This window comes from Pinus tabuliformis, chromosome 5_2 (assembly GCF_031772625.1).
Source record: "Pinus tabuliformis cultivar Carrire ecotype Pingquan chromosome 5_2, CPIR1, whole genome shotgun sequence".
Lineage (NCBI taxonomy): Eukaryota > Viridiplantae > Streptophyta > Pinopsida > Pinales > Pinaceae > Pinus > Pinus tabuliformis.
This window is the reverse complement of record NC_142306.1, coordinates 246,808,405-246,823,463: the sequence shown is the minus strand read 5'-3', so window position 1 is coordinate 246,823,463 and position 15,059 is coordinate 246,808,405. Positions and strand designations below refer to the sequence as shown.

General features: G+C 35.9%; 1 protein-coding gene across 2 annotated transcripts in view; it reads left to right on the top strand.

The window, feature by feature from the left end:
* The window catches only part of GLY1 (NAD-dependent glycerol-3-phosphate dehydrogenase family protein), a 176,329-nt gene extending 161,571 nt beyond the window's left edge, over window positions 1–14,758 (top strand). For both annotated transcript variants that reach the window (XM_089436230.1, XM_089436231.1), the window contains exons 7-9: window positions 5,175–5,324; window positions 5,469–5,618; window positions 14,472–14,758. In XM_089436230.1, the coding sequence (XP_089292356.1) occupies window positions 5,175–5,324; window positions 5,469–5,618; window positions 14,472–14,486 (315 nt within the window). In that variant the 3' untranslated portion in view covers window positions 14,487–14,758. The remainder of the gene's footprint in view (window positions 1–5,174; window positions 5,325–5,468; window positions 5,619–14,471) is intronic.
* Window positions 14,759–15,059: the final 301 nt, after the last annotated feature.

Sequence of the window (15,059 nt, the reverse complement as noted above, 5' to 3'; positions counted from 1 at the left end):
CAAAATTTGAAGTGAGTATGCCAAGGATCCAAAAATAACGATAATAATCAATAACCTTCCCAACAACTCAAAATTTGAGTGGAAGAATGATATTCTATGGTATAAGGGAAGAATCTATCTAAATGCAAATTCCAAGTTTAAATTTAAGATAATCAAGGAGTCACATGACTCACCGTCAGCTGGACATGTAGGATTCTTTAAGACTTACTACAATGCACGTCAATCCTTCTTTTGGAAAGGAATGAGTCATGATATTCAGAAGTATGTAGTAGAGTGTGACACATGTCAAAGGAATAAAAGTGAAAATATTAAGACGCCGGGATTACTTCACCCTTTAAACATTCCAAATCAGAAATGGGAAGAAATTTCAATGGACTTTATCGAAGGATTACCAGTATCTGAAGGCAAGGACAAGATTTTCGTAGTGGTCGACAGACTCACCAAATATGCTCACTTTATGGCAATAAAGAAATCATATTCAAAGAAAGAAATCGCTGAAATATTTTGCAAAAACATATATAAGTTACACGGTTTTCTGAAAGTCATTGTGAGTGATAGAGATGCCAAATTCAAGGGTAATTTCTGGAAGGAGTTGTTCAACGACATAGGAACCTACCTAAATATGAGTTCCCCTTATCATCCTCAAACAGATGGACAAACAAAGGTTGTCAATTAATGTTTGGAGGCCTACCTACGTTGCTACGCTACAGAAAAACAAAACAAGTGGGTTGAATGATTACATCTCGTTGAGTGGTGGTATAATTCTACTTATCACACATCAGCAAAAATGACGGCATTTCAAGCTTTGTATGGATATGAACCCCCAAAATGGAAGGATCTAGCTGTTGTCCAGACAAATCTACCTGCTGTTAAAGATCAACTAGAAGAAACCCAAAAAATCGTCCAAATATTAAAAGAAAACTTGAATAATGCGAGGAATTGTATGAAGCAACAAGCAGACCAAAAGAGAACCGAAAGAGAGTTTGAAGTCGGAGAATGGTGTTTGTCAATCTCCAACCATACAAACAATTGTCCTTAAAACAAAAAGGAAAAAATAAATTGGCACCAAAGTTCTATGGACCTTATCAGATCAACAAAAAGATCAGCCAAGTTGTGTATGGTTTAAACTTTCTAGAGAAAAGTCGTGTTCACGTCTTCCATGTCTCTTGCCTTAAAAGGGCACTAGGCGACCATCAATCAGCGCAAACAACACTTCCATCCCTGGATGATGAGGGAAGGGTCATTCTAGAACCAGAAGGTATTTTATCTACTAGAGAAATAAAGCTTCGACATCGTACAATCAAGGAATACCTGATCAAGTGGAAGGACTTACCCGAAGAAGAAGCTTCTTGGGAGAATGAATCTTTTTGTCAACAACATCCGTCGTTACGTATGCTTTGAGGACAAAGCATTCTTTCGAGAGGAAGGCAATGTTATGTAAAAAATATTTAATTTTAGGTTAATTAAGATGAAAGGGCACGATCATAAGATCATGCCCTTTCCCATAAGGGTGCCCATGGCAGTATATAAGCCAGGGACCCTCACTGTAAACAACCATCATACACTTAATTAATAAAATATATATGTTTATATCATTTCTGAGTTTTTTATACAACACTGACTCCCATTTAGTAATGGTTTCCCCTCAATGGTAACTGCTAATGACATTGAAGCCTGGAAAAATGAAACTATGCAACATAATCCTAGCCAACATTCAATTGTCAAAATACCTTATGGACATCTTTGGTGGTCAAGATGTCCCTTTCTTATTTGGTTATTTTGAATTTTTTTTAGTATTTATATTTTAATATTTAAATTTAAAATTCCTTTCAAGTTTTATATAGTTCTATCTGAATTAATTAATGATACATTGAAGAAACTCAATAAATTACTAACTGGTAGGATTCTTAAAACAAGGGTCAGGTTCTTTGAATCTGAAAGAAAGATTTAGCCTTCTAGGCTGTTTCTGCATTTGCACTCGCTTTTGGCAGTGGGAAGTTCTATCATTATGAAATTTGTCTCACAGGCATGAAGATGTTAATGATATTGAAATGGATGATAATGAAGAATTGCTTGTAGATGACATGGAGGTTTAGTTTATTGTTGATGCTTATACATTTTTTCCTCTATAGTTATATGTGACAATAGAGACTGTTCATATGTTTATCATAGAAGTTTTGAGGTTTGACTTATGAATTTCATCTTTCATCATCTTTTTGTTATTAATTTGATTATATGAGATTTTATATGAAATTTTTACATTCTTTGAAGTTTAATTCCGTTAAATCCTGACATCCTGCCAATTTGAAAACCACTGATGTATCGGTACCTCTGTATATATCCTTACACATTTCTATACTACTTCCACTGTAATGCTTGGAACTAAAATAACGTTGTCCCTGTTCTATAAATAATAGTACATTGTTAGAATTTTACATGTTTATAGTTGTAGGATTAGGACGATGCTCAGCTGGGGTAGCTTCTATTTTTTTATTTTCAGAATCACAGGACTCACAATGAGAAAAATCCCAATAATTTCTAAAATATTTCCTTCACATGCTGGAAAAAATATGCATGCCTTAATCCAACTTCCAGCAGCATGGTTTTCCCTGATGCAGCCAAATCTTGTTGTATACCAATTCAGCCCAGTGTTTTTAAAACCGGAACCGGTGACCGGACCGGTCCACCTAATGAACCGGTTTACCGACCGGAACTGGTCTAACCGGGACTGGTTTGGTCTAAACGAACCGGTTTTAAAAAAATACATTAAATAATTAATTTTTAATGAAACAAAACTATTTTTAAGATGTAAAACCATGATTCCAAGCCAATAGAGACAAAATATGCAAAGTTTGCTCATTTATATACCATGCAAAGGTGATTATATCAAAATGGCACCGAGTGCAATACATATCATCGACAAAATAGCAAAATACATAAGAAATGAGGCTCTAAATGGCCTATAAAGTCCAAAAACAATGCTGCAAGCTATGAGGCCATTGGCCTACTACAAGTCTACAGTGTACACATGATCAATCATCAATTCCATCAGCACTACTAGACACAGGATCATCATCAGGAGCTACATAGACATCATCTGGTTCAGAGTCTGAGGATGCCTCAGCCTGATCTGCAACCTCAGTATCAATGCCACCAATGACATCAAGGAGAGTACACAAGAATTTGCTCAACAATAAGCTCAGTTATGTATGATGTACATTACTACATCCAACATTTAGCAGGTAAACCTGGAAGGTAGTACAAGACTCCCCAAGTCTAAAGATATGCAGACTAAGTCTGCAGGGGTCTTCAGTTTCCTTTACAATCAATCAATTCACACATTCATTGCTGTTCTATGACTGCTGCCTACTGCTATTCTCACTGCATCTTCCTTTTGCACTTCCTGCTCCCTCTATGCAACTGTTCACTGCTCCCACTGATCCAACTGTCCACTAACACTGCTGTCACTTGCTTACTCGTAATACCAGGTTACTGCCATCAAGAGGATTACTGTGTCATTGCCACTTTCACTGTCCATACTACAGATCTGAAACACTGTAATATCATAGGCAGATAATCCTTCGAATTTGAGAGCAGAAACTAGCATTTCACAATCCAATTTTAACATTTGCTGAGGAACCAAGCTAAGGCCAAGAGGTAAAAACTAACCAGCATAACAGCTGACCAGGTATTCAAAAATGTTAACTATGGTAAAACCTGCTTTGCATGCACCTAGATCCCCAAGCATTTAGCTGTCCAACCATAGCAGCTGTTATCAACAATGCGGAGTATAAATACTCTCAAGTAACAAGAAAAGAATATTGGGAACAATATTTACCTGTGACAATGTGAAAATAATATTTATGCTTGCTGCGAAGACGACATAGTTATCAGAGTAAAACACTACTTAACATATATACTATAGGACAGGTGGCACTGAACTAATTTTATGCATTACATAATTTCAATGGATCGACGGAATTTATCTTGCTTCCCTTGAGCACACCTCATCAATCTCAGCTTCATGAAGAAAGATGGTTTCTACAGTAAGCACAGAATTCACAGAGCTGAGTTCCAATATTCATCCATCTCAACCAGGTGTCAGGTACTGACCCCTACTTTAAGAATGCCACAACACAATCCTCAAAAATGCTGCTTCACAGAACAACTTAACTACTAACAAGAAGATAAACAGAATAAGGAAAAATAGTAAGGCACAAACTAAGATCAATGTTCATTCGCCTAATAAGAAGGGCATCAATACAGCTTTCTTGTGTGGCGGTAAGTAACACCATATAAAGGTAAATAGGCAATATCGAAGTCAAGACATGCAATATATTCACTGCTGCAATTATGTGGTTTGAAGACTAGCACATAGCTAAAAGTATTCCCACCAACTAGCAATGATCCTGTTGGGCACATTTAATAGAAACATGTAATATAAGACAATAATGAATGGAACTTTATTCCAGAATCCAAATTTCATGTGGAACTGAGAGGAATTTGTGTGTAATACAATGACTGTATCTTCAGAACAACCCACCCTACACAACATTATTTCTGGGTGTCCAAACAAAAGCATGCATAAACTAAATCACATAGGTGTATGCATCAAAGTTTTAAAAACCGTTTAGATAAGTCACAGGTCACAAGTTGTGCCTAAAACCGGCCGGTTTAGGACAAAACCGGCCGGTTTTTACCGGTTAGGTCAAAAAATCGGGCAAGTGATGGGTTAAACCGGGTTTTTAGGCCGGTTCCGACCGGCCAGCTAGCTAACCGGCCGGTTTGACCGGTTACCGGTTTTTCAAAACGGTTTTTAAAACTATGATTCAGCCTACAGCTCTTACTAGGAATAATTTATGTACTTGCAGATTGAAATCATCATAACAGCTAACAATTTGTCACATATAACTTATAAAAATTAACAATCACAAATCTGTGCATAGGTTAATATTTTAATTTGGCCCACCCCTAACTAATTATGTTAAACTTGTTTCTTTGCATTATGAATAAATATGATGGTTTTATTTACTGCTTATCAAGAATTTTTGTTACTGCTATATACAAAACATCTAATGTTATAGTAGCTTCAAGCTTGTTCATTTTCATAGTGTAAACTGTGGCAAGTGTAGTTAATTATTACTATTTTAATCCCATCTGGTATCTGACTGCAGATGGGTGCAAAAGCAACAACACTCACTGGCCTGTCAGGCACTGGAGACATCATGCTTACCTGTTTTGTTAAACTTTCAAGAAATAGAACTGTTGGGGTGAGACTTGGCTCAGGGGAGAAACTTGATGACATTCTAGCATCCATGAATCAGGTGATTTTCAATTCAGTTTTATGAAGAGAGTCATTAAAAGAGAAGGATTGTTTTGTTGTGGCGCTTTTGTATTCTTGTATACAGACACCTATAATTGTACTTCAGAATGTTTTTTTGAGTATTTATCATCTATGTATTCTCCAGGTTGCGGAGGGTGTAGCTACAGCAGGAGCTGTCATTGCTTTGGCACAGAAATATCATGTGAAGATTCCTGTGCTAACTGCAGTTGCTCGTATTATTGACAATGAACTGACACCAAAGAGAGCTGTTTTAGAGCTAATGAATCTTCCACAGGTTGGCAAACTGTCAATATTTAGTTCGCTGTTTATCTGGTTAACTTTCATGTTTTGGTTCCAATTTCTATGGAAATACTGTCTGGTTTGTAATGGGGAACTGTGTTGATTGTATGCATATACATTAGCTGCTATCAAATCTCTCTTGGAACAACCTTAGTTACAACCTATAGAACTTGTTTTCACGTATAAGTGTAGAATATTCAAGAAGGGCCAGTTAATTGACAAGAATTCCAGCTATCTTTAAAAATAGGCAACGAGGATTCAAGATTCCCAAAATTATAGCAGTTGGAATTTCCTTAGTAGAATATACCTGGAAGCTTATAAGATTAGCAGTTGAAACAATAATATGGTGTGTGCATGCACACAGACACAGAAATATATATATATATATATATATATATATGCTATGTTGCACGGGTTCCCGAACCCGGGGGTGGGGTTCTCGAACCCGTCCCGGGTTCTCGAACCCAAGTACCGGATTCTTGGATGGGTGCTTCTGAGAAGAACCCATAAGAACCGGGTTCTTCTATAAAGAACCGGGTTCTCCATTAAAAAAAATTGGGTTCTTTTGTCTTGACAGATACGAAGAACCCTGATGATGGGTACTTGGAACCCCAAAATCGGGTTCTTTGGAGTTCATTTTAATTTTAATTTTTTAATTTTTAATTAATTTAATGGGCATCCCCTAATATTCCAAGTAGCTAGTTCTGCATCTTTCGAGAGGAATTGGAGTACTTATGTCTTTATCCATTCAGTAAAGAGAAATAGGTTGGGCTCAAAGAAGGCAGAGAACTTAGTGTACATTCATAGCACACTTTGTCTCATATCTCGAAAAGATCTTCGTTACAAGGAGGGTCCTTTCAAGAGATGGGACCAATACATAGATGATGTTATGTGTGTGGGTGAGGAGATACAACCAGATGGCCTTATTGAGCTACCTCCAGTTGCTATGGATGAGAAAGAGCCTCGAGATGAGAGTGATTCCTACCTGGAGAGCATGCTAACTGAAGATCTGAGTGATGTTGATGACATGGCTTGAGGAAGCCATTGTTCACTATTAGCTATTTTTATTTTAGTATTTTAAAATTTCCTAGTTTTTGTTTGGAGATGCCTTAAGGCAAATTTTGAATGTAGAATGACAATGGACATATATCATGATTCTTATTAATATGTAAACTCCAATTCACACTTGATATAACACTAGAAATTTTGAAATTTCACCGTGAATGTTGAATGTTCAATGATGTGCATGCTTAAATATCTAAAGTTTAAATCACAAGTATTTTAGTTTTCTTGTTTAAAGTTGAAAAATATACAATTTCACATATATTATAATTTATAAAATATAATATTTATATATTATATATATAAATTATAATATACCCCCGACGAACCCACGCACCCTGTTTCAAAAAATGATGTCCCCGTTCCCGTCCCCGTCCCCGTACCCGTCCCCGAACCCACGTTCCCTGGCAACATAGTATATATATGTGTGTGTGTGTGTGTGTGTGTGTGTGTGTGGATGGTTAGGAGCTTGTGTTTCCTACTAAGAGGTTACAGGTTCGAATCCTAAGGGGGGTAGACTATCTAGACCTCTGTAAACCTTAGCAGTCAAATCACTGTGCAGAGGTGGGTCCCTTGTCTCACAAACAAGGGGGTCTCATATATGTATTTGGTGTTTGTCTTGGCCGTGACCTTAAAATCTCTCTCACACACACACACACATATATAGGTATTCACCTATGGCCCTGACATTCTCTTTTGTGAATGCACTTTGTGGTCTCAGAAAGGCATGATCCATGTGGCTTTGCATGCATGGATCTTGTGGGTCCAAAGGGCTTATGCCATATGTGCATACAAGTTCAAAGGGATCTGAAAGGCATAAGTGCCATGGGCCACCAACAAAACATGAAGATTACTAGTGCAAACCCCAAAAACAACATTGAGCATATAATCATTAATGTTTACATATATTAAGTATTTTCCTCATATCTGCAATGAAGCTTGCAGATATAATGTTTATATATAGTGGAGATTGCATATAATGTTTACATACATATTCAGTGTTTGCCTCATATCTGCAATGAAGTTTGCTGATGTGCAATAAAATACTTAAACATCCACACTTCGTCAAATCAGGACTAGTTAAATTCATAGTTATGATAATATATGTCACAACAACTCAGAATTTCATAAAATCTGAAATAACCTCATCTTGTTTCTGCAATCAAGTTGTGGAACAAGGAACAAGGTTGGCCAAAAATGCAAGGAAAACACCCTAAATCAATGTTTTATGGCTGATATAAGGTAACCCCTCCAAATCTGCAACTAAGTTTGAAAACCAGCAACGTTATTCTATTAAGTTTTCCTTGAAAACACTTATACATCACATGGTTTTTTTGGAGATGACCGGTGCCTTGTCCTTGGAATAATGGAGTGGATAAAAGAAAAAACTCCCAAGGTGAAAGATGCTTTTCAAATCTCACAAGTTCATATATTTGAGAATTAAAATTTTAAACATGCAAGAGCTATACTAGATAGAATTCTTACCCAATTTACAGAAACCGTGGGTGCAATCTGAATCATCAGAAGAATCCAGTGTGGTATCAGGGAATCCGAACCCTAACCCTATGTGTGTGTTTTTTATTTTATATTTAAAAAAATGAAATCTCAAATGATAAATATGAACTAAATTTAAATCATATCAAGTTATCAACTAGTAAAACTAAATACTAAACTAGTAACATCAAGATTCAGATTTTTGATTCATACATCATGACATCATAAATCAATGCCATTTTCTGAACTGAAATCAAGTTGAATTTTCAGATTTCCTACGTAAGCAAAATTTGAAATTTATGACTTGAAACAACGAAACTCAAGCATTAAAATGATAAATCATATTTCAGTTTTCATTTCACAAATACAAACATTTTAGACATTGAGATGAGTCAACCGGGGCCCATATATTAATATTAAAGTGAAATTCAAATATCATAAATTCATAAGATGCCAACATATCAATGATAGAGACTAAATTTTTTCGAATTAACAAAAAATGAGCTTATCTAGAAAGTTCCACGGGTCCAAATTAAAAAACCAGAAATTTGACAATCTAGTATGTGATAGACCAATGTGACATTGTTATTGTCCTCCACATCCTCCAATGGAGCATCAGCTTATTCTCTAGCGTGATGATATGAAGCAGCATGGGCAGAAGATGCAGTATGAATACCACTTCTGCGGCTGCCTATCAATGACAGGCAGAAGAACTTACCACAGCCAAGCCAAACATAGGCATGTATTCTGCATCTAAATCTCCAACATGAAAATGATCTGTGGAAGAGCTAGCGAATGAGCGGTTAGCCATCAAGCAATTAGGGGTATCTGTGCCTGCATCTTTGAGATTCACATCCCATAGCTTTGAAGGACCCTTGTTATACACTGGCTTTAATTGAGAGATGAGGCAGAGATTTGAGTGGATGCCGATGTACATAATGTTGAAGAATGTAACTAGTGTCGGTCTTCATAATTGTATTTGGCTCATGGCATGATGTAATTATTATTGTACTTGTAAAAAGAAAGAAAAATAATTTTTTAGTAGAAGAAAATTATTTATTTAAAGAATGGGTTTCATGCTCAAAGTATTTGGGTCTTAGGTCAAAGCACCTATTTTGTGCGCTAGGGTTTTTAGTCAAAGTCAAAGTGTCTCTGTCAAGACCCATTTGGGCATTTGTATCAAAGAAAAAAATATCTTTTTGAAGTGTCTAGGTGTGTTCTCCAGATCAAGTCGGCCTTAAGACCACTGTTCAAGTCGGCCTATAGAAGTTGTACAAGTTGGCCTCATTACATGTGGAAACAAGTATTTAAAGGAGGAAAATCGGACTCATCATTGGAGACATGACATCTGCAGTTCGATTACAAGAAGAAAGAAGAACCGAAGACAAAGAATCTGCTCCTAAACCGAAACAGTAAGAGATCTGCTCAGATCGAAGAAACAGAGATATTTTGGAGAGCCGAAATTGCAGAAGGGTCATCTCAGTCCGAAATTGCAGTAGGGTTACCACAGTCCAAAATTGCAGAAGGGGTACCACAGATCCAAAATTGCAGAAGTGAAGACTCGTTTTCCTGGTTGGCTGACTTGTATCTTGGTGAGAACTAGAGGTCTTGTTTGGTCTTGGAAGTCTCCTTTGAAATTGTTTCTATAAGAAGAGAAGTTCTTTTGGGTTTTCCCCTTGGAAGGGTTTTTCCCTGGCTTTGAGCCTATCTCTAGTGTTCGCTCTTGTCTTTGTGATCTTTATTGTATTGGAAATAACCTTGATGATAAGAATCTAACAATCTAAAAGAAGAAGCAATAATAAATCAAAAGAAATTGTCTAACAATCTAAAAGAAGAAGCAATAATAAATCAAAAGAAATTGTCAAAGTAACAGAGAAATCATCTAATAAAGAAACAATAAGCTGCCCTAACAGATTTCTCAACACATAAGATCTTCTACTTTTGTTAATTGAAGTTTGTTTCTTTGATTGGATGGATAAAACCATAAGAGCTAAGTTTCTCTTTGTTGCTGAAGAGCTTCAAGCCTGTGTAAGAACTCTAGATGCAAGGGTTTGTCTAGAGTTTGGGCACCATAAAATCCCCACCATACAAGAGGCTTCATGGTTCCTCTATTAGATAGTGCATTTACATTTCCAAATGCACCACTTCTTGTGATGAATGAAATAAATTGTTTCTTTAGTTGTGAGAGCTCCATTGGATTAGAGCAAATCTTTGAAATTGCTGTTTTAAAACCATTGGCCACCTCACTGTCTTTGTTAGGGGCCCTCCTCTTACCCCCGAATTTAGTAAATTACACCTCATCATAGTAGTTTGGATTTAAGGCATAGGCTATACAGATGGGTATTGTATTTGTTCCATCTATTAATGATTGTCCTTTATGGTGCCATATAAAAGAGAGTCATGCTCTTAAAGAAGTTGCTGAATTCTTTCCAACATGCAATCAGTTCCCTCATAAATGTCACCCAACACAGGCACATTTAAATCACAAAGTTGTAGAAAATCCACATTTGGCTCCATTATGGAAAAAATGCTCAGCCTGAACCCACTGAGTGATCCATAAACACCGTACTTATGGCCCACACATTCACCATCACAGATCCTCCATGGAAATGAAATTTGGTATTTGTTTCCAAAATGAATTTTCCACATGAAATCCTTCAAAGGGAATGTTGAGAGGTTGATTCAAGTTCTGAATGCAAAATATACCATATGCAGTTTTATAAAACAATGGCAACGGTTTGAGAACAAAATAGCAGCTAAATTCAAGGGGTTGAAATTAGAAACCAAGTTGGATATGGAATAACGACACTATCCTCACAGCCATTGATCTCCCTTAGACAATTAATGGTTGGCCTAGAAATCCTAGTTGTTGGGTTCCTAGAAGTTTTTGGAGACCAAAATCTTCTCAATGGGGAGGTGTCATCTGGAATGGATCTGCAACAAAGATGAATGGTTTATGAGACTTAGCACACAAGCAATTGTCAATGATTGAGGGTTGAAAAAAAGGACAATGCAAGCATTAAGAATTTATATGTAAGAAAATGAAAAAGATGAACGAGAAAAGATGAAGTAAGAGAGAAGGATGTTAGGGACTGGGAAATGAAAGGACAAGGATGCTTAGCCTTCCTTTTACCCTAGCATTGCCTATATCTTCGTTTAAATTGGCTTAAAAAGGGTCTTTTAGCTGAGAGGAAAGGATGCCGAAAATGACCGTCTATGTAAATTTCAGTGTTCTACAGGGACCTGCACCCCAGGGTTGGGGGTGGTCCATTGATGTTTCCTGCACTCCTCGGACAAGGGGTGCTTGGTGAAATGCTTCTCCGTGTCCCCTTTTTGGGAAAATGTGGGGAAACATAGGGGGGAATGTTTCCCTAACGTGGGAGATGCGTTTCCCCAGAAGGGGGATTTCTGGGCATCCCTCCCTGAAAAGGGGTGCTTTTGGGCATCCCCCTATAAAAGCGGTGCTTTTGGGCATTCTCCCATGAAAGGGAGAGTTCAGGCAGCCCCCAATTTTTTTTGCCTATAAAGGCTTAAAAGCTGAAAAAATTTTAAAGGAAAAAACAAACAAAAGCAAAAACAATATGTAAAAAAATCCTACCTCACTTTCACTTTTATTTGCTTTCACTCCTTGATGCTCAATTTATTTTCAATTTTCATTATCCATTATTAATTTTAAGTTTTAACTAGTCTTCACTCTAGATATTAATGACGTTAGACCAAGCCTTTGACTTGTCACTTTTTACTATTTTTGAGTTTAAGAATTTCAATTTACTATTTCAGACTTCAGATTTACTGTTTTTCTCAGTATTAATTAGATTCTAGAATTATGAATTTAAATCAATGTATCAATGTATCAATATTTTACTATTTATGTTTTATTTATGGTTTATGAATCAATGTATTTCATTACCAAATATGAATATGAATCATGTTTATATCATTTACAAATTTGAATTTCTTACTATTTTATTGTTTGCTGTTTAGTATTTACATTGCACAATGATGAATTTCCATGGAATGAATTGTTATTGTTGGTATTTTATCATCACTATTTTTATTTTAATGTTTTTAGAGATGAGGATCCCTATGCTAGAATCCCAACAGCCCCTCGCTCCATTGAATTTCCTCAAAATTTGGAGGTGCTTCCACATGCCCCCCATGTATGTCTCCCCGCTCCTGTGCTCTTCTGTCCCTGAAACTTGGTGGAACATAGGTAAATGGTTGAACGGCCTAGAGAGCAATGGGATTGCACTGTAACACTGCAATTGTCAAAAACAAAGACTGAGCATCACCACTTGAAGCTGGTTTTTCGTTAGGGTTTCTAGGGTATTCCAAATTTCCTTTGAACAACTTACTTTGCCCTTTTGTGCCTTAGGAATTGGTCACCTAGGGTAAAGTTGTCAAAGTTTGTTGTTCCTTTTGTCAAACTTTATGTTTGTAGCAGATTCAAACATATTGGGCATGTAAATTTATGGTTTTCCAAGTCCAAAACATTATAGGAATGAGTGTGCATTCAGTGCATGGTGATTTGATTGATGAATTCATTATGGCTTAGATACATTACGATATATGGTCTAGAGTTTGGTTATTTTTGGAAGGGATTGCAGTTAATTAGAATTAAATTCTGAGAATGTAGGTTTCCACAATTAGTCATAATGTTGTTGAGCTTTCTGGAAATAAACTATGTACCATATTATGAAATGTCCAATGTTTCAAGTGGACACTCCACCCATTATCAGGGACAATGGGTGGAGTGTTGACTCAAAGTGTTGGATGTTTGGTACACAATTTATTTCCAGAAAGCTCAACAACATTAGAATTAATATTTTTTTCCTTCCTTTCTTCCTTGCGAAATCAAAGAAACAGAGTCATATTCATAATCACTCTGTCTCTTAAAGTTTCTTATATTGCCATGTGTTGATTTTTTTAATTAGATGCCTCTGATTATTATTGTGTGGCATGCATGCCTTTTCTAATCTTGGAGTAAGGCAGTGGAATGTGGATTGCTTACAAAGTTACAACACTTCAAAGAACTCTTCAATTGAGAAGGTGCAAAGTGTGGGGAAGGTATCTGTTTTGTCAAATTCTCCCAGGACTTGCACCTGGCCTGAACTACATGAAAGTATCCACTTGCACATGCAGGAGGAACCATGAGGGGTAAACCGTGAAACATGTCTTTGGGTTTTTGAACAGTCGTGGGGCATATGAAACACCCCCACTTTACTATCTACTTAAAACCCCATTAACACTTGCCGTGTCATTGAAAAACTGTGCTATATAAATACATTATACAACAAAGCAAGAAAATCTCCTGTAGCAAATATAATTGATCAGAAGTTGAAAATTGTTTATAAAGGGGCATAGTTGAATTTTGAATTCCTAATGATAATATCGATGGGGAACAATTTGAGACCATTGGAGGTAGAGTAGTGCCATATCAATCCTTAGGGCAATTAGAGTAGTGCCATATCAATCCTTAGGGCAATTACCCAAGTTAGGATTCCTCTTAATTTGGACAGAGATAGGGGTAAAGACAGGATCAAGAACCATTGTAAGGGTAGGCATACGATATGTTACAAAAGTTTTAGAGGGCCAAATTCTGGTTCATATGATAATGATGATATTTTTCATGATTTCCAATAGTTCATTGTTTGAGGGGCATTCCAAAAGTTAATCATATAGATGATGATAGGAGGGGATTACTCCATGACCAATTTGTTAGGTATATGCTCTTGCATAGAAGAAGTACAAGGTTCGATGTTTGAGTGAGTATTTGTATTGCATTAATTTGAACTACACAGATCAAATGAAAATATTCACACATATGCTAAAAAAATTGATGTTCATAGGTAGGAGCTACCTATTGGCGTACGTGAATCTATTAAATTCATTAATAAATGACAAGAAAAGATAGTAGCAAAGGACCTTCTATGATTATCATTGAATCCTTTTCTCTATCTAAATCAGTTAATTGTGTGATTTACATACATGTGAGGGACACAAGAAGGCAGAAGTAGAGGACCTCCTGTGATACCAATTAATCCTTTTCTTTATTAACATAAGTCAATTTTATGATTCACACACATGCGTTCTTTGTAAATGAGCATATAGACTCCAAAGAAGGATATTACTCAAATAGGAGTGCTAATAATAGAGTTTTAGGGCGTTGTATATTTTTCCTAAACTATGCATTATTTATATATTTAAATTAGTCTAGAAGCTATAGAAGCTACTTTTCCATTTGAATTAGTGATTTTGTTGAAACTGACTTTCATTTTTCTTCTCGTGTTAGGTCGAAGAAGTTTAGTTTGATTTTTGGATCTTCTTTTTTACAAAAGATGAGAAAGTTGGACATACCTCTTCCCAACGAACAGTCATATGGTACATTATCCTAAAGAATAGAACTTACAGTATTAGTATTCTGAAGTGTGCCTTTTAAAACAACCTTCATTTAGGAATCAGGATATTCTTTTGGGAAATCTTATCTATAGCAAAGACAAAAAAGAACAATATAGCATGCTGTGATTATATTTTGACGAACAAGCATATGAAATAAGAAATAAGATGCTTTCAAATTCATTTTGAACTTTTCTTTTTAACCTTAAACCAATTCAAAAATAACAATAATTGATGAATCACAATACCCTTTAAGATTAAGTTGTAACCAGGACCAAATGGTTTCAAATTTCATATATTGCAATTAATATCTTGCAATTTTTTAATGTTTGTCTTTAAGTTGTAATACGTAATTATTAATAATTCAAAAATAACAATAATTGATGAATCACAATACCCTTTAAGATTAATTTGTAACCAGGACCAAAATGGTTTCGAATTTAATATATTGCAATTTTTTAATGTTTGTCTTTAAGTTGTAATA